General features: G+C 35.5%; 1 protein-coding gene across 5 annotated transcripts in view; it reads left to right on the top strand.

Moving 5' to 3' along the window:
• The window catches only part of LOC125066193 (muscle-specific protein 300 kDa), a 178,171-nt gene that overhangs the window by 76,814 nt on the left and 77,447 nt on the right, over window positions 1–23,910 (top strand). For all 5 annotated transcript variants that reach the window (XM_047674164.1, XM_047674162.1, XM_047674165.1 and 2 more), the window contains 16 exons: window positions 751–1,931; window positions 2,032–2,238; window positions 2,322–2,555; window positions 2,676–2,852; window positions 3,759–4,002; window positions 4,093–4,272; window positions 5,063–5,437; window positions 6,059–14,098; window positions 14,566–18,293; window positions 18,639–18,816; window positions 18,907–19,092; window positions 19,877–20,224; window positions 20,414–20,674; window positions 21,036–21,506; window positions 21,980–23,278; window positions 23,502–23,675. In XM_047674164.1, the coding sequence (XP_047530120.1) occupies window positions 751–1,931; window positions 2,032–2,238; window positions 2,322–2,555; window positions 2,676–2,852; window positions 3,759–4,002; window positions 4,093–4,272; window positions 5,063–5,437; window positions 6,059–14,098; window positions 14,566–18,293; window positions 18,639–18,816; window positions 18,907–19,092; window positions 19,877–20,224; window positions 20,414–20,674; window positions 21,036–21,506; window positions 21,980–23,278; window positions 23,502–23,675 (17,283 nt within the window). The remainder of the gene's footprint in view (window positions 1–750; window positions 1,932–2,031; window positions 2,239–2,321; window positions 2,556–2,675; window positions 2,853–3,758; window positions 4,003–4,092; window positions 4,273–5,062; window positions 5,438–6,058; window positions 14,099–14,565; window positions 18,294–18,638; window positions 18,817–18,906; window positions 19,093–19,876; window positions 20,225–20,413; window positions 20,675–21,035; window positions 21,507–21,979; window positions 23,279–23,501; window positions 23,676–23,910) is intronic.

The following is a 23,910-nucleotide window of genomic DNA, read 5'->3' on the forward strand; positions in this document are numbered from 1 at the left end:
TGACATAGATTAGTATGAATGAGTACTAAAGCTATTTACGAGGTATTCGTTTCTATAATAGGATTCCACAGTTAAGTTTAACTTGGCCTATATAGCGTGCACTTAGAATTTGTTAATTTCTAAGTATGATTTAAAAAAAAAACAATTGTGCTTTACTGACATACTATGTCGTTAAAATGGTGGAAAAGAGTAACAAATGAGTTTCTTACCGGTTCTTCTCGGTAGAATCTATTTTCCGAACCGGTAGTAGATTTATATTTAATTCAACATGACGTTTCAAAAGTGCCTCAATGAGCCTTGAGTAGAGATATTTTGATTGATTTTGATGAGAGAGTTTAAGGTATGAATACATTTGGTTATATTCTAAAACTCTTAAGATCTGAAGCCATTTATTAACAAATTTTATTTTTATACATACAATATTGCTATTTCATACATTTAGATATGGAAATATATTATCAATTTAGAATATAATTAATATGATAAATCTTAATAATGTTTATTTAAATGAGGATTTGTATTAATCGTGACAAGTTTTATTTAAATCTAATCAGTGGAATAAAAATAAATAAATAAAGATCAAACGTTACAAACATATAAATTGCAAACTAATAATGTAACTATATATGATAAAAACTTGTATCTTATAGATTTTATAATAAGTAACGTCATTAATATTTAATGTTCCCAAATTTCGTAGGTATTATTAGGAATAGTAAACAATGACTAATTTTTATATTTGATTTACAGACGACAGGTCCAGACGCAGTCGCGGCAGTACAAGAGGAATACGAAATGCTGAGAAGTTGGCTCACGGAGCGAGTGTCCGTCGTGCAGCGGCAGTACGACTCCAGGACACTCTCGCGACACTACGAGGACTATGTCCGCGCCGAAAACGAACGCCTCGCCAGAGAGCCCATCTATCAAAAATTAGAAAAACTCATGTACACACAGAGCTTAGTCGCCATCGCCCCCAAATCTTGGAGGGAGCTTGTGGCGTTGTGGATCGAGTTGGAGAGGCTGCATCGAAAATGGCTCTGGCTTTTAGATTCCGATCTCCCCGGAGACTTCCGCGTGGTCGGAGAGTGGCTAGCTAGAGCTGAATACTTGCTCTACTTTGACGAAATACCCACAACTTTAGATGATAGAACCGCAGCTATCATTAGCGAAAAGTTGGAAGAACATACTTCATTCTTCGCCGACCTGCCAGAAATTATTGACAGATTCGAGGCAGCGCTAAGATCTCCTGATGCAGCGAGCATACCCGCTGAAAGACTCCAGGATATGAAAGATCGTTTGCAAGCAGTCGATCGCAGGGCTCCTCAGAGAAAGGCCAGGTTAAAGTACTTGGAGCACAAGTGTTGTATTGTAGCATTCACCGAGCTGACTAAGGCCAAGTTAGCTGCTTGGACGGGAAAATACGGTCGTATCGATCACGTTCGTGCCTTATTAGACGATTACGATAACTTTGTAACTAAAAATAAAATTTTCCAAGAATTTGATAGAGCCTATATTGACATAAAGCAAGTGGCAGAAGAATATAAAAGAGTTTGCGAGGTAGACCGAACAGAGGCTAGAGAAATTGATGCCTTTTTAAGAGAAATATCGGAGAATTGGAGAAGAGTGGCATCCGATGTTAGATGCGCTCGAAGTGTCTTAGAGGAAGTTATTGCTCACTGGGAAAGGTGGACAACATTATCAGACCAGTTTACACAATGGTTAGACCGGGCCCAGCATATGCTCAGGGTCTCTGAAGATGAAAGATTAGAATTCTTCCAAGACTTAACTGTTTGGAAGGAGAAACACCAACTATTAGGTGACGCTGCTGGCTTTTTAGCGGCAACATGCTCGGAAGAAATAACAACAGAAATTAAGAGGAAATACGTAGAAATTACCGAACGTTGGGAACGCGTTTGGGATGAAGCTGAACGGTAAGATATTAATATAAGTTAATAATATGTTAATTAACATACACATTTTAATAAAAAAACGATAATTTACAATACCAATGCTTTTATATATTTCTTTTAGCTATGTCCGCGGTGGGGATGCTCTGCGTCATAGAAGAGAACTGGCTCAAGGAATGCAGAATCTGGACACTTGGTTGATGGGTGCCGATAATTTACTGTCACGGCAACCACGCGCAACCACCGCTGATATACAAGCGTACATCGATCAGTTGCTGCAACTGAACTCTGAAATTGAGCAGAACGAGGAATTATTCAAATCTATAAGCAGGTCAGTGAAGTAATGAGAGGCTAGGTATTTTTATTTTTACTAAAACCTGTATACTTAAATTATAATTCTTAAATGTTTTTCAGAACCTTCCAAAATGCGATCGCAGAATTACCTCGCGATGAGGTGGAAGCAAACATGACAAAGCTAAAGCAGCAGAAAGAAGCGCTGGTTCGTGTGCGAGCCACTGTGCCCGTCAAGCTGCACCAGTACCGGCAGCTGCTGGTGCAACACGAGTCGCTCGAGAGCGGCCAACGGGAGATTGGACAGTGGCTCGACCGGGCCGAAGAAACCCTTAGGACCACCACTGAAACCAGGCGGTAAGACATTTTAGAAGTGACAACATTATTTGACGTCGTTTTATGTAAAAATTTATATTAATTGTTTAAACCGTTACATAAAATTAAGAAATGTGAGTATATAGAATGGGTTCGTTTCAGCGAGGTGATTGAGGAGCGTTACGAAGTGCACCGCAGTTTCTTCTCCCGCACCACATACTACCGCTCGATGCTGGAGAGCAAGAACAAGGTGTTCCAGAACATCGTGCGCGCCGCTGACGCCGACCGCAGCGCTGACGTCAGCGACCAGCTGCGGCTCATGCGAGACCTCAATGAGCGGTGAGTATACGATTAACATTAGTAAATAATTGTGTATGATAAAATAAATATTTTAAAATTCATACGAAACTAAAACTGCTACAGTTTTTGAGAGACAAAAATGTTCTATAGACTCGAAATTTCGAAGAGTTTTAAAACACTCTCACTTAATGAAAGCGTAGCAAAATTTTGAAAAGAACATTCACGAGTATGAAGCCCTATTTAACGCTATGATGGCCGTTTTGACGTTTGCCCGCTCATGAAGTTTCGTATTTAATAAATAATTACATCAAAGGAGCAAATTGTTGTTCTTTATTGTCAATAGTGACGTACAGTTAGTCATAAAATTTATCGAATGTGATTTCTGAACTACAAAAATTAGGGTACCGCGAAGATAACTTTTAACTATTAAATTATTAAAGGACGATTATGAAATAAATGTGAAAATAGATAATATTTTAGAAAATGAACTTATAATTAATGTGAGTGACGATAGCAGTGAGAGTGAAAGCAGCAGTATGGATGACTCCGATTAAATATAGCCACTAGTGTTTTTGGTTTCTTTTTTTGTATCAATTTATTTCTTGTGTGTAATGTGTTTATAAAGTTATTCATTCTAATTCCAATTTTTGATTTAAATTGATTTCGTTCGAATATATTACTTAAACTTATTTTATATTTTTTTTATTAAACCTTTTTAATCAGATACTACTTGCAACAAAAACTTGAATTAAATTACTTGCAAAAAAACAAAGATTTGAATATATTATATAATAAATTTACATTTCACATCACTTTTTTAATGTGTCAAAACGACCATCGTATCTTGCCGCTAGAATAATTGTTATATAATTGTATGTTGACAATATTACCAACATACAGCTTAGATATCACTAAGTTCTTAACTTGAATATATTTTTCCAATAGATTTGCTCACTTATCGTCAGAAGCGACTAAAAAAGAAGCTGAGTTGCAACGCCTTGTGCGAGCCTGGGACGAATTTGAAACGAAGAAGAGAGCTGTCGAAGAGTGGGCGTCGAGGGCTGAGGCGTTGCTTGCGGATAGCCGGGTAGACTCCAAGCAGGCCGTGGACTTCCATAAAAGATTCTTCCAAGGAGCTGATGAGAGGGCTGTATCAGAGCTGGTCCGATCTGGAAGAGAGTTAATTGAGGTAAGTTGATTAATTAATATAGGATTTAGCGAAGTAAGATTATCCTCTGTGATTGATAAGACAGAGTTAATGTGGATTTTCTTAATACAGCTTGTGAACGAAGAAGACCGACCGAAAGTAGTTCAAACGGTAGAAGAATTACAACGAAGATGGAAGGAGCTGCTCGATAGAGCACCTCCGCACCTCATGCGCTTGGAGTTCAGATTAGATGAAGCAGTATTCCACCACTGCATTAAGGATATCGAAAAAGAGATCGTTTATGAAGAACAAGTAAGTTTACAAAAACATAATTGTAAAATTATTATGTCAAGAAGGGAAACCCTTTTAGAATTTTATTTTTATATTTTAATATATATTTAAGAAAAATGAGAGTCGAGATGGCCCAGTGTTTAGAACGCGTACATCTTAACCGATGATTTCGGGTTCAAACCCATGCAAGCACCACTGAATTTTCATGTGCTTAATTTATGTTTATAATTGTAAATAAGTGGTGAAAATTATAATTCATCTCGTGCTCGGCGGTGAAGGAAAACATCGTGAGGAAACCTGCATGTGTCTACTTTCAAAGAAATTCTACCACATGTGTTTTCCACCAACCCTCATTGGAGCAGCTTTGTGGAATATGCTCCAAAACTTCTCCTCAAAGGGAGAGAAGGGCTTAGCCCAGCAGTGGGAAATTTACAGGCTGTTAATGTTATGTTAAGAAAACTTAAAGTTAAAGTAAAGTAACAGCCTGTTAATGTCCCACTGCTGGGCTAAGAGAAGAGAAGGTTTGGAGCTTACTCGAATGCTCACTCCACTAGGATAATGCGAGCGCACGTGGTAGACTCTTATCCGCCACATCCAAGTTTCCTCGTGAGGTTTCCATTTACAGCCAATCACGAGATGAATTAAAAACACTAATGAAGCACACCAATATTGCTTGCTTCGGGTTGAACTCAGATTACTCGGTTAAGTTTCACTGCTTTTAAACACTGGAACATCACGGTTTTTTAGAAAACTTATGTAGCCCTATCGATAGAGATATTAAACTTGAATTATTATAATAAAACTTTTGCAGGCCTACAACCAAAGCGACGACGCTGATGGCATCCTGATTCGAAATGAAGAGTATTTCCGCAACCAAGGAAAAATCATGCAAGTGGAACAATGTTTACAAAATCTCAAAAAGATTTCAGTAAGTTACACGCACCAAACTGAGGACAAAACATTAGAAGAAGCTTTAAGGAAGTGTGAGCAGGAATGGGAGTCAACGGTCCACAGAGTTGAGAACTTTAGGCAACAGTTACAAAGAATACCGGCGAAATGGGACGCATATAGAGAGAAATTTAGGGAAATGGAAAAGTGGATGGATCATGTGGACAAAACTATGGACAGCATTGTGAGGGAAGTTGACTCAGCTGAAGCGTTTGAAAGAGAGAAGACCATCTTCCAAGTAAGTAGAGTGCATTGAGCTTTACTGTTGATAAGGTTTCATAATATATATTTACATGAGACGGTTAAAAACAGAATGTGAATGATGTCAATATTTCTGTTATATCTACATGAGCCCTTTAATTTTAGTGAGGGTTTTTAATTTATAGATTTAATTAGAATCTTAAACATCAAATTTCATGACTTAAAAGCGCCTAATATAATTGTTAATTTAACGTGGATGTAGAATTAAAATCTTAAGTATCTATTTATGTATATATTTTTTAATGCGCATAGGTGATTTGTGTCCCTTGCACAGTTAAGGCGCTATACTTAAATCAAGATGTGAAATATCTTATAATAATTTGTTATTGACCCAAAAATTCTTAAACCTTTTTTTACTTATTCTTAATATTATTTTATTTACGCTTTCATTGGATGACCAGTTAAAAGAGTTAATGGTAACTATATTTCGTTTTGTTATTATGTAGAACCGTCTAACTTAAACACTTGACATTTTTTTAAGTAAATAGAGTATGATAATGTATTTTATATCAAACATGTGGCTTGTTTTGTTTGTAACAACGTATTTACCAAAATTTAGCTACTTAATTTATCCTGTTTTTATAAACTTATTTTGTAGAACATTTGCCGGGAAGCTGACCGCAAACGAGAAGACATGAAATGGCTTGTTCAGACGTTAGATATGCTTTCCAATCACTGTTCAGACACCGAGGCACAAGAAGAACAAGTTAAACTGGAAAATCTAATAGCTAGATATAAAAATCTTATACCAACTATAGAGATTACCATGATTAAGACAGAAACATATACAAGATGTTATACTTACCGCCGAGAGGTGCACGAAGTGATTTGCATACTAGAAAGTGCGAAAGAGAAGGCGAAGATTGAACCAGATTTACAATCACTTCAACACGTTGAACAGCTAGTGCTTGAACAACAAGCTGCAGTACAACAATTGGATCGGCAGCGGCCTTCTGTCATGTCAATGCTTCACCGAGGTAAAGAACTTATTAAAGACGCCAATGCACCCGCGTTTGTGAGAGAAGATGTAAGAAATCTTGAAAGTGGCTGGAACACCGCCTATGAATCAAACACTGAACGTTTAGATAAACTCCGCGATACACAGAAAGTGTGGTCTAATTATGAATATCAAAAAGAAGAATTGCTTTCTGATATTAGCAAGATTGAGAGCTACGTTGCCCACCCAGGTCTTGAGCTTGGGGTTTCTAACGTAAGTCGAGAACTTCAAGAAACTAAGGCTGTTAATACAGATTTGGAGCGAGCTAAAGCTGAAAAACTACCTCAACTCCAACAGACATATGCGGAATTGCAAACTCTGACAGCTAATAAACCAAAACCGGTAATAGAAAAAGATTTGGAAACTATTGAACGTAAATTAGAAAGAGTTCAAGATGAAGTTCAGACCAAGGTTGAGCATTTAGAAAAGTTCAATGAAGAATGGGTGAAAATTGAACATAAATTAGAACACGTTCGCGAATGGATTAAGAAAGAAAGTCCCATACTTATATCTCAGGTTCAATCAGAGAATATCACACCAGAAGAGCGTGTTGAAAAATCTCAAGCCCTACAGAAAGTCATAGCAGAAAAATTAGAAATCATTAGAAATGTGGCAGACCAGGGAACTAAATTAGCAGTAGAGCATCGTATGCACGATGCAAATAAACTCAAAGGCGAGGTGGCTTTACTCGAAAAAATGATGGCAGATTTACAACGATCTATGGAACATCAAACACAAGTTGTGAAACACGATTTAGCTAGTTGGCAAAAGTATCAAAAAGGTGTAGCTGAAATCAAACCATGGATAGAAGAGGCTGAAATTAAATTGGGTAGTGTCCCTAAACCAACGACATTACCTGAAGCTCAACAGCTACAGCAACAAGCAAGAGCATTGATTACTGACTGTGACAAGCAGTTGATGAATTTACAGATTTTGTCAAGTGTCAGTCATCAATTGTCAGGTAAAACTAGTGCACCTGACGAGGTTGACGCTATTCATTCGAGGTGGGCAGTTGTTCATGATTTAGCTGACCAGTGGAATAATAAACTTGACAAATTAGTTACGAATTGGGAACATTTCGAAAAAGAAGCCGATAAGTTGGAAACTTGGATTGAAAATGGTGAAAAACTACTCAGCAGTCGTTCTGTTAACGTGGAAACACCTCAAGTCGAAAAACTTGATAGAGAGCTAAATAAACTTAAATCTTTTGGTAATGAAATATCGCAACAACAAGCTAAAATAATAAGCCTCTCACAAATATGTGATAATATCTGCCATAGCGTTCAACCGGAAGGTGCAAATTTGTTGAAAAATAAAGTTTCAGACATAAAAGATCGCACGAATGCACTTGCTGAAATAGTTAGATCAAAAGTCAATGAGTTGTCGGACAAAATCATTGTAAGACAGGAATTCCTTACGAAGCTTCACAATTTTGATAATTGGATAACAGATTTCCGAAGAAAGACGGAAAGCTACGATCAAATTAGTTCTGACAAAGTAGAACCTACGCTTCAATCTATGCACGTATTACTTCAAGAACATGCAGCAAAAGCTCCTGAATTCACGGATATTTATAACGAAGTTAAAAACATGACATTAGTTTCTCATCCAGAAGAGACGCGATCATTGAGTGATACATATTCCAATATTGCTGAACACTACCAAGTCATCGAATCGAATATACAACAAAACAAGGGTATCCTACAAAAATGGTCGGAACTTCTAAACTGGTACGAGGATAATAAACAGCAATTAAATCATATCCAATACCAAATTGAAGGTCCAAAATTAACTCCTGAAAGTTATGAAGTCTTACGTCAGGAGTTAGTAAATATTATTACTAAAATTCCAGAGTGGAAAAGTAATGTAGCTTTATTAGATGGTCCTTCCAGAATTAAAGTTACAGACCAAAATACTGGTAGAATAATACCACCAAACAGTTTAGTTAAGGAAATAGAAATAAAAGCAGACTCCTTGCTAAACCTCGTAACTTCTAAAAGAGATTTAGTACAAAAAGTTGGCGCTAGATGGGATAAATTCAATGTACAAAATAAGGCATTAATTGAAGTCTTACATCACGTTCAATCAGTTTTAAGCGAAATGGCGCAGCAGCCTGTCCCATTGACAGAATCAACTATACAGGAAATGACAGAAAAATTGGATAATATTGATAGTGAATTAAAAGAGAAACAATCTGTTAGGAAAGACTTGAGAGAAGAAGGATTACATCTTATGAGAGAAGATCAGCCAAATATGGGTACGATTCAAAATGCTCTCACAGCAGCAGACAATAGCTGGGATCAAGTTGTCAACTCAGTCCGTGATACTAAAAATAAGTATATACTTCTATCATCCACCTTGCAAGAATTAAAGAACTTTACAGTTGCGTTTGACCGAGAAATGAGTAGGGCTGAACAATTGCATAATGAATGCAAAGAAGCACCCAATGATTATGTGCAAACTGCTCAATTCTTAGACAAGGCAAAGAAATCATATGAACTTCTGAAACGATCGAAAGGATTATTGGATCAAATGGATGTGATCAAACAATCCGTACTAAAACAAGCATCTACGTTAGGTGGATTTGACACAAGTCCTTTAGAAGATGCATTTTTGAACTCTCAAATACATTGGGAGAAGGTTAATGATGCAATAATAAAACGAATTCAAGATTTAGAATCTCAACTCTTAGTATGGAGACAAATCGACGACACTAAAAATCAAGTTGTTACATGGCTAAGTGAAACAGGACAGAATCTCGCTAATGCTTGTGATAATTTAGAAATCAGATTTGGTCAAAATCATCTTATGAAATATAAAGAAGAATTGCCACTTTATTTAGGGCTTAAAAATAGTATTAAAGCCAAATGTGAACAAATTACCAATCTAAACAAAAATATTCCCGTGGGACAAGTTTCATCCATAGTTGATTATTTAGATAATGAATTCGATGCTCTACAAACATTAGCCGATAATTTGGAAAGTGCTGTATCATCTTTAGAATCAAGAGAAAATAAATTAAAGGAACATATTAAACGTCTTTCTGATCATATAAGTAAAGTTCGTGACGATATAATTAAATGTGACGATATGTCAGGTGATAATGCAAAAATTCTTGATCGCCTTAAGAAATGCCAATCTTGTAAAGTGGATCTCCAAAATTTAAATGACGAAATCGACAACTTGGCGCAAAATGTATCTGAAATGAATGCTAACTATCCAGGATTTTATGAATCTCTCGTACCTAAAGAATTAAGTACATTACAAAAACGTTTCGAAAGTGTTCTGATTCATGCTAATAAAACTGAAACAACTTTACTCACATTCCTTCAGAAATTGTTTACTGATAAGTTGAATATGTTCAATAGAAATTTAAAAATATTGGATGACAAAACTAGGTGGTGTATGCCGGATGTTAATAGTGACAAATATAATCTAGAAGTTAAAAATGCGGCTTTAGTAGACGTGGAGAATGGAATAACTGATTGTAAGAAGAAAGTAGATGAACTCAAAGAAGCTTCTGAAATACTAAGCATTGTAGCTGAACCAGCTTGTGCACAAGAAGCTGCTTCACAAACGGACAAAGCTCAAAAGAACTTAGAAGTACTTACATCTAATTATAATGAGATTAAAAACCGGTTGCAAGAAAACCTGGAAGCGTGGCAAGAGTATGAGATTATGTTAGAAAATGTCTCCGAATGGCTTAAAGATAAAGAAAATAGAGTAAGACAAGAAGCTGCAAGCTTAGTCAATGTAAATGAAATTGATGATAAAATTTCTGAAATTGAAAAACTTAACCAAGAAGTTAAAGAGTATGGTGACCAAGTAAATAAACTTACAGAAATTGGTGAAAAAGTTTTATCGCGTAATCCAGATTCGCGCATTTCTCAATACATTAATCATTTAGAGACAAGATATCAGACTGTTGGCAAATTTATGGTTAATCAACTAAATAGATTAAAAGACCTCAAAAATAATAAAGGAAAATACGATAAATCTATTGCCGAATTCAAGGACTGGCTTCAAGATACCAATGCAAAAATTGCAGACATAGCGGCAATGAGTAAACACGCGAAACCATCCGCTGCTGATTTAGACCACATTAAAAAATTAAATGAGAATAAGGAAGTTGGTCAGAAATTACTTAACAGTGCCATCGAATCTGGCGAAGCACTTTTCAGCGGTGTTACTCCTGAAGCTCGTGAACATATAAGAAATGAACTTAGAACATTAAGAGATTACTTTGAGAATTCAGTTGATTCGCTCAATAATGTTATTAAAGATATTGAAACTACTATAAACAAGAGATCATCATTTGATGATACCTTTAACCAGGTTCAAAAATGGATAAGCGACAAAGAAACAGAGTTAGGTGAATTTAAACTATCACCTTCTCTACCTGAAAAGAAGGCCCAACTTCATAATACTAAAATTCTTTATCAAGAGGTAGAATTACATCAGTCAATGTTATCCCAGCTCACTGATAAACTTAAACTTATGCCTGACGAAGATGCTGAAAAAGGCCTTACGGAGATAATCGACAGATATAAAAACATGTCATCAGAACTCGGCAGTAGAATAACTAAATATGAATCTCATGTTTTAGATCACGAAAAATACGTCCAAATGTTTGAAGATATTCGTGATCGACTTAATCATGTAATAGCTGAAAATAGTTTAGTCAGTTACGCAGTGGTTTCACAAAAAGAGGACGTAGATTCTAAAATCATGGCTATAGAAAAAGTTACATCAAAGGCGAAAGAAATTGACAATGCACTAGATACTGTAAAATCACAATTGCATACTGTTTTAGAAACCACAAGCCCAAATGGACATCCAGTTCTTATAAGCGAATTCGAAAAGTTAAAAACTACATGGGATCAATTTGCAAAACAATGTAGTGAATATGATAAAAAACTTAAAGATACTATTAAACAATGGAACGAGAGTCAAAAAACTCTAGATGAACTTGAAGAGTGGCTTAAAGTAAAAGAAAATCAAATAAGAGATCAAAGCCTTAAAAGTAATATTGAGGCCAAAATAGCACATCTACAAAAAGTTAAAGAAATACAAATAGAACTTGGATCTAAGGGTGCTGAGTTTGCTGCTTTAACTGACAAACAAAATATATCTGGTGAATCTGATATAATTACGAAGACTTCTAAATTAGCCACTAGATATCATACATTGAACAACCTCGTAAATGAAATAATTTCAAAATACGAAGTATTCGTATCTGAACATCAGTTATTTGAAAATGAGTATGATAATATGGAAAGTTGGCTAATGAGCATGTTAGGTGATCTTCAAGATTTAAATGAGATTGTAGGAGACTACGCAGTTTTACAAGAAAAACAAAATAAAGCAAAAGAACTTTACGAAACTAGAAATAAGAAAACTCCTGCTTTTGAAGAATTCCTTAGCTTAGGAGAGAAGCTTTATGCTCATACAAGTCCTGACGGTAGAGAAATCATACGACAAAAAATTCGAAAGATAAGAACATTATGGGACAGCTTTGGTGATAGTTTCCAAGAAACTGTCAACAAGTTGGATCAATGTTTACTGCAGTTTTCTGACTTTTCACTTGCTCAAGAACAATTAACTAAATGGTTAAAAGATGTTGAAAAAGCAATGCAGAGACATACCGAACTAAAAACATCGTTAGAAGAAAAGAAAGCTCAACTACTGAACCATAAAATCTTACATCAAGAAATAATGTCACACGTGCAGCTTGTTGAATCTGTATGCGATAAAGCCCAGCAATTAGTAGATCAAACCCACGATGCTTCTTTAAATGTATATTTACAATCTATAAAACAACTATTTCAAAACATTGTTACAAAGTCTCAAAATCTTCAAGACAATTTGGAGGATTGTGTAAAAAGGCACGAAGATCTTGTTCGTCTCCTTCAACAATTCAAAGAATGGCTCGGTTCTCAGTCAGAAAAATTACTCGATATAGAAAACGCAGTGGGAGAAAAGCCTGAAATTATAAGAAAACTTCAATCTGCTGTTGCTTTAAAAGATATTGAAAAAGTGGGGTCAAGTAAGTTAGATGAAATACGAAACATATTTTCCACTGTCAGCAAAAGCACATCGGAAGCTGGAAACGCGGCTATTAAAGCAGAGATCAACAATTTACACGAACAACTTAATAAAGCAGTAAATAGTATTAGCACATCTGAGCAAAAATTGAAACATACTTTAGAAATTTGGAATAAGTTTGATTCTTCTATTGAATCCATAACTGGATGGCTTAAGGATATGGAGGCTAAGTGCCGTGACCAAACATTATGCTCAACGTTATCTGAAAAAGAAGCTCAGTTACAAAGATATGTAAATTTACGTAATGACATTCACGCAAAAGAAAAAGAAATAGATGCATTTGTTGATGAGTCTCACAGCCTCATTTTATTAAGTGGTGTAGAAAGGTTAAAACCACTTGTTATTCAAATAAGTAGTCGATACCAACAACTTCATTTAATTTCAAAGGACATAGTAAACCACTGGCTAGAATTAGTTTCCGATCATAAAAAGTTTGTTCAACTAAGAAATGAATTTGACACTTGGTTAAAACCTTTGGAAGAGCAGTTATCACAAATGGTAATAAAAGAAGATAAGGTAGGTATTGAAAGCAAAGGTAATAAATTACAAGTCTTTCTGTTAGAGCGAGAAAACGGAGAGCATAAAATTGGTATCTTGACAACAGCTGGAGATAAAGTTTTACCCGAAACTGCAGCGAATGGAAGAGAAAGTATCCGAGCTGAAATAAGAGATCTGAGGGAAAGATGGGATAAGCTTAATGATAGCATTTTGCAACAGCAAAAAGAATACGAATCTCAGACTTTGCAATGGTCTAGTTATCAGGACGTATTACAACAGACATTATCTTGGCTAGATGAAAAAGAAAAAATAGTTGAAAGTGAGGAAAAAGTAGTTCTTAATTCAGCTCAAGAAATTAAATCACGGTTACTTAAAAATAAAACTTTGTTACAAGAAATCAATTCGCACAAAAGAGTTATAGAAACTGTCACTGAAAAAGCTAAGAGCATTGCAGCTAGTATTCATTCCAGTAAAGGGGGAAGCGATGAAATGGCAGCAATTATCAAATCTGTTTGGGACAGATATAATGCCCTTACGAACAGGCTGTCAACAGTTATTGATAAACATGAAAATGCTTTTGAGATTTACCAACAATTTGGTGATCAACAAAAATCCCTTCAAGATTATCAAAAGCATTTATGGGATCGTTTGCACTTACTTTCCGACTTTACGGGTAACAAAGCAGCCTTACTAAGTAAATTAGCTAAAATCCAAGAGCTTTTAGATGCAATTCCGAATGGAACAAATAAATTGAAAATATTATCTGACCTTATTGAAAATGACGGATCTAAACTCTCACCACGTGGTAAAGAAGGTATGTCACGAGAACTAGGATTATTAAGAGCCGATTTGGAAAAATTCACAGCCACTGTACATGACGTTAAAAGAGGTATTGAAGAAAAAATACAACAATGGATCGAATTTGATGCTGCTAACGATCGATTGCAACACTGGTTAAATGATACAGAAATGAGCTTAAAGACATACACTCCTAAAGCTACTCTTGAAGAAAAGATTGATCAACTTAATAAATATCAGGTAAGCTTTTTTAATTTATTTTTAATTATAGTAGGAATTAAATTTTTAATTAATCGTGAAATATTTTAAACAGGATTTAAGTAAAGCAATTGATAATCATGAATCTGATTTGAATACGGTCATAAAATTGGGCGAAGCTTTGGATCAAGTAAGGACAGAGACAAAATTTAAATTAATGAGCACCATAGGGTGTAGTCTAATTTTCAGTAGAATATGATCTAATATCACAAATAAACATAATTTTTAGGATACTAACAAACCGGTTTTACTTACCAGTATAATTTATTTTTTCTATTTTATGTATCTTCTATATTTTACAAAAATACTAATTATAGTAAAGTATATGGGGATTTTTAACAAGCCCAATCAAAGGCGTTAAAATTTCAAAATTAAACGTTACTAATTGTAGACCTCGTAGTATTCGCTTACTGATAACACTATTGATTTACTCTCATAATATTTTACAGGCAATTTTAGCAAACTTGAAGAAAACTGAAAATGATGTCGATAAGTTAACTGATGAATTCAGTGATCTTATTGAAAACTGTAATGATACAAGGATTACAATGAATCTACAACAAATGACATCACGCTTCCAATCTGTCCATTCGACAGCTAATGAGTTGGTTAAAAAATGCCAACAAGCGGTCAATGATCACAATGCATATCAAGAAAAATATAATCAATGTGTTGATTGGGTAAAGGCCGCACAATACAAATTCGATGAATGTCAAAGGAATTCTTCGAATACTCCTGAAGGTATTAATACCCAGCGTGAAAGCTTAAATGATTTATTAAGTCAAAGGCGAAACGCTGCTCTTTTAGTTAATAATACTTTTGAACTAGGAGAGAAATTATATCCATCAACATCACCCGAAGGCAAGGAGTTAATTGAACAGCAACTTCATGATATGCAGCAAACCGTGGACAATTTATATGATAACATCACCAAAGCTGAGCGTGATTTAGATTCTGAACTTAACAAATGGTCCTCGTTTGATGAAAATCTTAAGGCCGTCAATGAGTGGTTAACACTAGCTGAGAAAAATCTACCTAAAAACATTGAACTTAAAGCAACACTAGATGAAAAACGCAATCAGTTAAATGTCTATAGAAACTATCTTCAAGATGCTATTGCACATCAACAAGACATCTCTGATTTAGAAGATCGAGCACAAAATTTACCTGATGTCAATAAAAATATTACAAAGGAAATAAGCCAACTAAAACAGAGGCATGACAATATTCTTGTTCGAGCTAAAAATTTCGTTGAACAATACGAAGCGATTGTTAACAATCATCAGCAATACAGCAAAGCTGTTATGGATTTACAAGAATGGGTTGAAGCAACTCATAATACAGCACAATTATGGGGTGATGTTAACTTAGAAAGGGTGGCATTAAGTAGTAATTGTGAAAAATTGAAATCTCTACAAGTAAGCTTACCTGAAGAAAAAAATCGCATAGATAAAATTCGGTCATTAGGTGAAAAAGTTCTTCCAGGAACCGTAAGCAATGGTCAAACAAATATAAGGAACCAAATAGACGCGTCTCATCAAGAATGGGAAGGATTAGTGTCTTTCATTAACAAAACAATTGAATCGTTGGAAAATAAAATACAGCAATGGAATGAATACGAAAATATGAAAGATCAATGTTTGGCTTGGATTCGGAATACAGACAATCAAATTCATGCGGTTGACTTGAAAGCGACATTACCCGAAAAACAAGAACAGTACAATGTTTTCCAAGAATTACAAGGAGAAGTAAGAGCAAAGGAACTTGAGATTGATAATATTACCGAAAAGGCGCAGCATCTCTACACAGGAGTATTAGGTCCTCGTGGCTCACAGATTTCTGACTTAACTGTAAAATATCAAACACTGTCACAAAAAGTTAAAGATTTGACAAATAGATGGCAACAGTATGTTAAAACTCATCAAGAGTTTACAAGTAATGTCACTGAATGTTCTCAATGGATTGAAGAGCTGAGAGATAAACTTGATTTTTGTGCTGATTTAAGCTCATGTTCACAAGATGACCTGGAGACAAAATTAGTGCTAATTCAAAACCTTTTACTAACTAAGGACGAAGGGTTTACTAAGGTTCAATCGTTAGTTGAACTTGCGCAAAATGTAATGGCCAACACAGCTCCAGCTGGACACGAAGCAATTAACAACTCTTTAGTGGCTTTACAGGAGCAGTGGTCAGCTTTGTTATCTCGTATGATTGAAACTAAGAACTTATTAGATGATTCAGTTACTAAATGGGCTGGTTTCTTAGAACAAATACAACTGATACAAAAGAGTAATACATGGCTCGAAGCCATGCTAGCAGAGTTGACGCCGTACGAATCATCTATGACGGATAAACGAGCACAACTTGAGAAACTAAAAGAGGTAGAAGAAAAAGCTCGTTGTGACCGTTTAGAGGTTGATACTCTAAAATCTAAGGCTGCCGAAATGTTAGCTAGTGGTCAACAAAATCAAGCTGCATCTAAAGCACAAGAAACACTGAATAAATTTGACACTTTATATGATAAAGTAAAGAAACTATTAGCTGATCGCGAAGAACAATACAAAGATCATAGATTATACAAAGAAGCTCATGATGAACTGATTCAGTGGCTAGGCAGAGCAAGGGAAAAGGTGCCTTCATTAAAATCTAAGCCCTTAAGTGATAAGCTAGCAATAGAGAACTCAGTTGCTCCTCTTGAAGCTCTGATAAATAAGCAAGCACAAGGTGAATTATTATTAGAACATCTTCAACATACTGGCGAAGTTGTACTTGCGAGCACGTCACCGGAAGGACAGGTAGTTATTAAAAATGAGATGAAAGCCCTAAAGGAAAGCTTTGATCAATTATTTAATGAAATTAAACAACAAAAAAGTCAATTGGAAGATGTTGTTAATCAATGGCGAGAATATAAAGATGAGTATGAAAGATTATCTGACTGGCTGCAACAAAAAGAAATTATTATCAAAAATCATAAACTTGCTCTATTAGGTACAGCAAAGGAGAAAGGAGCTCAAGTGAATGATGTCAAGGAAATAGTTGATCAGTTACATAAAGGAAAGATTGAAATTGAAAAATTCAATGCTTCAGCTTCAGGTCTACTATCGTCTCATTTGGATACGTATGTCAACAATCAGTTAAGACATTTAAATTCAAGGTACCAAGTTTTAGTTAATATGGCTAATGATGTTCTTAAAAAAGTAGAAACTAATTACGAACAACACAAGAATTACGATGAAAATTATGAAAAAACAAAGAAGTGGATAAATGATGCTTGGGATATAACGCGTAGTGGAAGCGAAGCAGGTAGTAATAGTAGTAAAGAGGCTTTACAGAAACGCTTAGAGCAAATCGAAGATCTCTTGAAACGTCGCGAAGAAGGCCAGAATCTTGTTCATGCGACTGTAAATAGTGGAGAAAAAGTTCTAAGAAATACCAGGTCTGACGGTAAAGATAAAATCAACAATGAACTCAAAGAACTTCAAAATGAATGGGATCGTTTAGTGAAAAAGATGACTACAGCTAAGGTGCACCTTGAAACTGCAATGTTGCAATGGGCAGATTATAGTTCAAGTTACTCTCAACTTCAACAATGGATCTCCGACAGAGAGGCAAAACTACAAGAAGTGTGCGAACAAAAATTAGCTAAGACTAAAAAAAGTCAGGATCGCCATGCAGGTCTCACAACAGGTCTTAGTCTTGGTGAAAGAAAAGCTACACTTCGTCAAACAAATAATATCGTTCAGGATATTGTTTCGTTTGAACCCATGATACAGTCTGTAACTTCTAAGGCTTCGGAACTTATGCAACAAGCTCCGGCGTCTGAAATTACCAGTAAATATGAAAATCTGTCTAAGCAAGCTAAAGATTTATATGAAAAACAGAAAGAAACTGTTGAACAACACCAGGTATTTATCGATGCTGGTACAGATTTCGTCCAATGGATAAGGGCTGCTAAAGAAAAGTTAGGAAAATGTTCAGATGCAACTGGAGACAAGGAATCTTTGAGCAGCAAAATATCGCAGCTAAAAGTTTTGGAAAGTGAGTTACCCGAGGGACAAGCGAAGCTACAAAAAGCTTTGGAACAGGGAGAGATATCTTGTGGTCTCGCTGATGACGAGGATAGAGAGGATATAGAAGAGGAAGTAGCTCTTATGCAAGAAGAATACGATACCTACGTGTAAGTACAGATTCTTCAATTTTACTTTACGCTATTTCAAATGAATAAACAGCTTAATCTCTACTATGTCTGATGTTATTGAAATAATTAATTTGTTTACGACCTCCGTGGTCGAGTAGTGTGTACACCGGTTTTCATGGGTACGCCACTCCGAGGTCCCGGGTTCGATTCCCGGCCGAGTCGATGTAGAAAAAATTCATTAGTTTTCTATGTTGTCTTGGGTCTGGGTGTTTGTGGTACCGTCGTTAGTTCTGATTTCCATAACACAAGTGCTTTAGCTACTTACATTGGGATCAGAGTAATGTATGTGATGTTGTCCAATATTTATTTATTTATGTTTTGCAGAGAACAACTCAACAACACTAAGGCTTTGATCGAGGGTGGTATCGTGAAATGGACAGAATACGAAGAGCAATACAAAGAAGCCTTGGATTGGTTGTCTAAGACTGAGAAACTGGTGCAATCCTTCAACAAACTGCAGAATAACTTAGAACAAAAGAAGGTTGTTCTAGAAGAATTCCAGGTACATTATATATACATTTTTTATGTTATTTATAATGTGAATGGTTCACAAATAGATAACGATAAATCTTTTTGTTTATTTTTCTTATAGGGACACCTCCAAACTCTATTCGATTGGCAAGCTGAGTTGGACAAGCTTAATGTGCGTGCACAATTACTGCTAGAGACTTGCTCAGACACGAGAGTATCTAACGGTATTACGCAGCTTACAACGAAATATAATGCAATACTGTCATTAGCTAAGGAGGTGATGAAGAGGCTTGAACTGCATTACCAGGTACTTTAGAACACAATCATTTAATTTAAAGCTGTTTTATTCACCCGAACATAGCATTTCATTTGATAAAAGAGACAAATATTTCAAACTTAGCCTTTTAATTATAAACAGTAACATAAACATCGATATCCATGATTTAAACTTGAAAAATTTAAATGTTCGATATGAACTTTCATCCTTAATTATACTTACCTGAGTAATTAATTTTAAGAAACGCTTGAACAGTTATTTTTATCGCATTAATGGATGCCTAAATACCGATTTCCATATTTAAGACTTACACTTTCATTATTAGTTTTAGAAATTATAAATTCTTATGTTATCTTTCATCCTGTCAGATCCATCGGCTTCGAATGACTCAGTCATTCGAAGCCGAAATATATGAAGTATAATAAAAAGTATATGTTGACTTTATCCATATTTTATAACAAAACACGTGACGGCTTAATATCACTTAATGTTAAAAATAAGATACACATATATTAAATGTAACAGATCCCACGTTTTGCTTTATATGAAGATAAAAAGAATTTAATTATTTTCTCTAGTACGCTTGGATAGGGTAGATAGTTTGGTGGCGGATGATTTAGCGTCGATTATTATTAACAGCCTTTAAAAATTAATATATTATAATGCTTAAAAGTATTATATTGAGGCCACAAGGTCTTAACAAACTAATCACAAATCTGATTACGGGAACCCATTTACTTTCGTTATACTCGTACATGTATATTAATTGTAACATTTACAAACGCAACATCTAAAATATTACCTTTAAATTCAGGAGCACCAACAACATAATGCCCTATACGGAGAATGCCAAGATTGGCTTGACAGGACAAGAGAAAAGTTAAATCAATGCGCAGAAATACCGAACACACTGCAAGAAGTCAACAACAAACTTAACACTGTGAAACTTCTTCGTCAATCGTTGGAACAGGGACAAAACAAATTAAGATACCTTCTAGAGCTGAAGGAGAAAGTCATAATGAACACTGAACAGACCGGCGCAGCGAAGATACAAGAAGACACAGATAATCTTAAGCAAGAGTTTGATAAGCTCATCGCTGATTTGCAAGACGTTCGTAACAAGTTGACGAACAGGGCATCGCAATTTGATGATATTTCAAAGGTAGGTTTTTGGTTTTGAGCATATTTTATAAATCCTCTACGTCCAGTTAGAATAATTCAGATGGCCTATATCCAGAAATGAGATATTCACAAGGTAATGTATTGCAGATTAGTTTATTTAAATTCGTTTATTTTTAAGTTTGACATGCCTATATGCAAAATGTTATACTAACATTTCGTTTCCAAATAGGTTCAAAAGTTACTGGTAGAGTGGCTTGATGATATCGATCAGAAAATCCAATCAGATGACTCCCTTTTAAATGATTTGTCGGAGAAGAAGGCTAAGTTAGAGAAGTTTAAAACCTTCAATAGAGACATCGACTCGCACAAAGATTTAGTTAACAAACTGAATGAAAAACTTCAAGAAGACTCCTCTTTGAAGTCGAAAGACATTGAAGATACGTTAAAACGATATGACGACATCAAGAAGACTGTAAATGATATGATTAACGTAAGTATCTTTGAAATTTTAATTATAGAGCAGGAAAAAAAGGCGTTTATTTATGTTTCCAATGTCATTTTCAAATCTATTTAGCACATTTTAAAAAGGACACTATTTTTTTTAATAATCTTTTTTCGTGGAAACGATGGTCTCATTTATCCTTTGCGATAGTAGTTTTTTTTTAATCAATTTGTAAGTGTAATTGCCAACTACATACAGATTTTTATGATTCTTAAAATTGGAAACAATTATACTTGACCATAGAATAAGTGTAGACAATTCGGTATTCACCATTTGTCTCTATAAATGGCGCTGTCAATAGTGAACCCATTTTTTTTAGTGATATACTATTTTTTTTTGCTTTTCACAGAAACTTGAAGATTTTGTTAACTCCCACATTCAGTACAAGGAGTCGTATGACAGTTTCTATGACTGGATCCGTAACTGCAAAATCGAAATACAGCAATGCTCCGATTCTCATGGTGCTAAAGAAGATGTTCAGAAAAAACTCAAAAATGTTAATAAGATCATTGGATCTTTACCTAAAGGAGAGGCCTTACTCAAAAAGGCCATTCAGTTAAGCGAAGCCGTACTCGAAACAACTGGCAATGAAGGTAAAGATAATATCAACCAGGAAATAAAACAGTTAAAGATAGAATGGGAGAACCTGCAGCAAATATGTAAAGATACGAAGAAATTGCTAGAGAAATGCTTAGCAGCATGGTCTGACTTCATGGAGACGTTGGAAAAAATGACTAAATGGGTTAAAGATTTCGACGCTAAATTGAAAACTGTTGAAAAGGTTGACAAAATTACACCAGAGTATTTGGACAAATGTAGAGTAAGTAGATTATATATTTTTTTTATTTTAGGTTAAACAATTATTTTCATGACTTAACATTTCCATTAACAGCCGAAATTCAAGATTCCTTTTGAATAATTTACTTATCCTCCTTTGCTCAATCGCGGTGTACAATATATCTTTATGAAATCAGCAAAAATCTAATATTAATAGTACTACTTTGTTGTACTTATATATTTACCGTTGGTAGGGCTTTGTTTAGTCAGCCAGACTTGTACATACCAGTCTGGATGAGTACCATGGACATATTATTTGTAATTTTTTATATTACTGTACCTACTCTTTGAAGCGCGTGTTGTTGTTATCTTTGTATATCTTTGTAAGGAGTTTATTGGTATTTTAATATCTACTAATATCTACGAGCCATGGGTACTATTTAAAACGAGGTAACCTCTCTGCGTTTCAAAAATAAATGATATGTATTAAACTTTTAATATATTTTTTTCTTATAGGACCTTCTGGCTCAAGCATTAGCAAATAAACACGTTTTGGAAGAGCTTAATGATAGATGCGAAAACCTAATGGAGCTTAGTGCTTGTGCTTGGGTTCGTGATAAGACGGTGAACCTTCAAACTGAATACACGCTTTTATTGACTAAGATTCAAGGACTTGTTTCCAATGGCGAAAAGAATCTTTCAGATCACACTGAATTCATTAAAGCAAAGGAAGAACTACAACGTTGGTTAGAAACTGCTCACGGAACAGTCCACGATTCAATCGGTGTTGGAGATATTGACACAACGAAAGATAAATTGGAAACTGTAAATCTAGTCAGTAATAGAATGACCGAAGGACATCATTTATTAGTGGTCTTACAAGAAGCATTTAAAAAGGCTCTTAACAACACTCCTCCAGAAGAACAGGATGGTCTTCGAAATGACGTCAAAATTTTACAAGAAAGCTGGGACCAGCTTAAGATTGACTTGAATTCTATAACCGCTCAGCTCAAAGCTGCAATCGGTAAATGGGAAGATTTTGAAGATTCAAAGGCTAAAATGAACAAATGGATCAAAGACACAGAACAAAATCTCGACAAAGTACCTCCAACAGGTGGTGAATTAGGTGAAATGAAGACATTACTTGAGAAATATAAACATATCGAGGACGAAATTAAAAACAAGGCACCCGAATTAGAACGTCTTAAGTGTGAGGCGGCTGAACTCAGCAGTTGGGCTAGGAAACCAGCTGTGAAGAAAGCCGTTGCAGAAATAGAGAAGAAATGTGATGCATTAAAAACAAAATGTGCAGCGAAAAAAGCGGAACTTGAATCCGAAATTAAAGACTACAACCTATACCACCAATCGTTACAAGATACAGAAAAATGGCTTTTGCAAATATCTTTCCAACTTATGGCTCACAACTCATTGTATATAGCAAACCGCGAGCAAACAGAAGAGCAGCTAGCCCAACACGCTGTATTATTGGATGATATTCAGAAGTATCAATCTACACTGGACGACTTAGAGGCTAAGGGTCATGCTCAAATTGAACGTTACGAAGCTACCACTCCATCAATACGTGATACTGTCGGAAAGCAGCTGAAAAATGTTAATGATAGTCACAAGAGTCTACTGGCTACTGCGCTACAGATTGAGCGTCGTTTAAGAGAAGGTCTCGCTAAGTTCAAGGAGTACGAGGATACCTTAGAAAGCATTTTGAACAATTTGGACGAATGCGAACCCGCCATCACTGAACTGGATGTGCCCGTGGATGGACTATCACACGGACGAGATCTTCTCGAAAAAGCCAGGGTAAGCAATGATGATTTAATCTGATTAGGTTACTTATTACATAAGTATTCAAGTTTCTAAGTAACTAAGTCTATAAAGCATGTAAATATCAGACGGACAGACGGCGTTAAAATTCTAAGATTTTAATATGCTTAGTTCATGTTTATGATACAATTGGTGACATCTCTCGGTAAAGATGTCAGAAGTCTTTTGAGACACGTATGTAAAAGAATTCGGTTCGCAGGCGCTGCACAACCGGCTACAAACGGAGAAGTCCCGGCTATCTGCGGCGGTGGCAGCGTGCTCGGCTGCGGCCGCGTCTGTGTCTCGTCCGTCATCGCCGGCGGACTCTGCGCCGCTGCCCGTACCACCGCGTGAGCTGCACGTGCGCGCGCGCCTCGAGGACCTCATTGACCAGGTACTGTCATTGTCGGCCGCTGTGCTCGCTTCCGACCTCCTTTCCTCGCCCACTTGATCGAGCTCGTGTGCTGTGTTGTTTTTCTCAGTGTTTTATTTTTTATAAAAGAAATTGATGTTCAAAACATTGAATGAGTCCTAACATTTTCATTGTATTCATGTATTTACGAAATTTTTAACGTCTAAGTGATCTACTTTGAAAATATCTTAACTCGTATATTTAGTTTAGTAAAGGA

This window comes from Vanessa atalanta, chromosome 9 (genome assembly GCF_905147765.1).
Source record: "Vanessa atalanta chromosome 9, ilVanAtal1.2, whole genome shotgun sequence".
In the NCBI taxonomy this organism is placed as follows: domain Eukaryota; kingdom Metazoa; phylum Arthropoda; class Insecta; order Lepidoptera; family Nymphalidae; genus Vanessa; species Vanessa atalanta.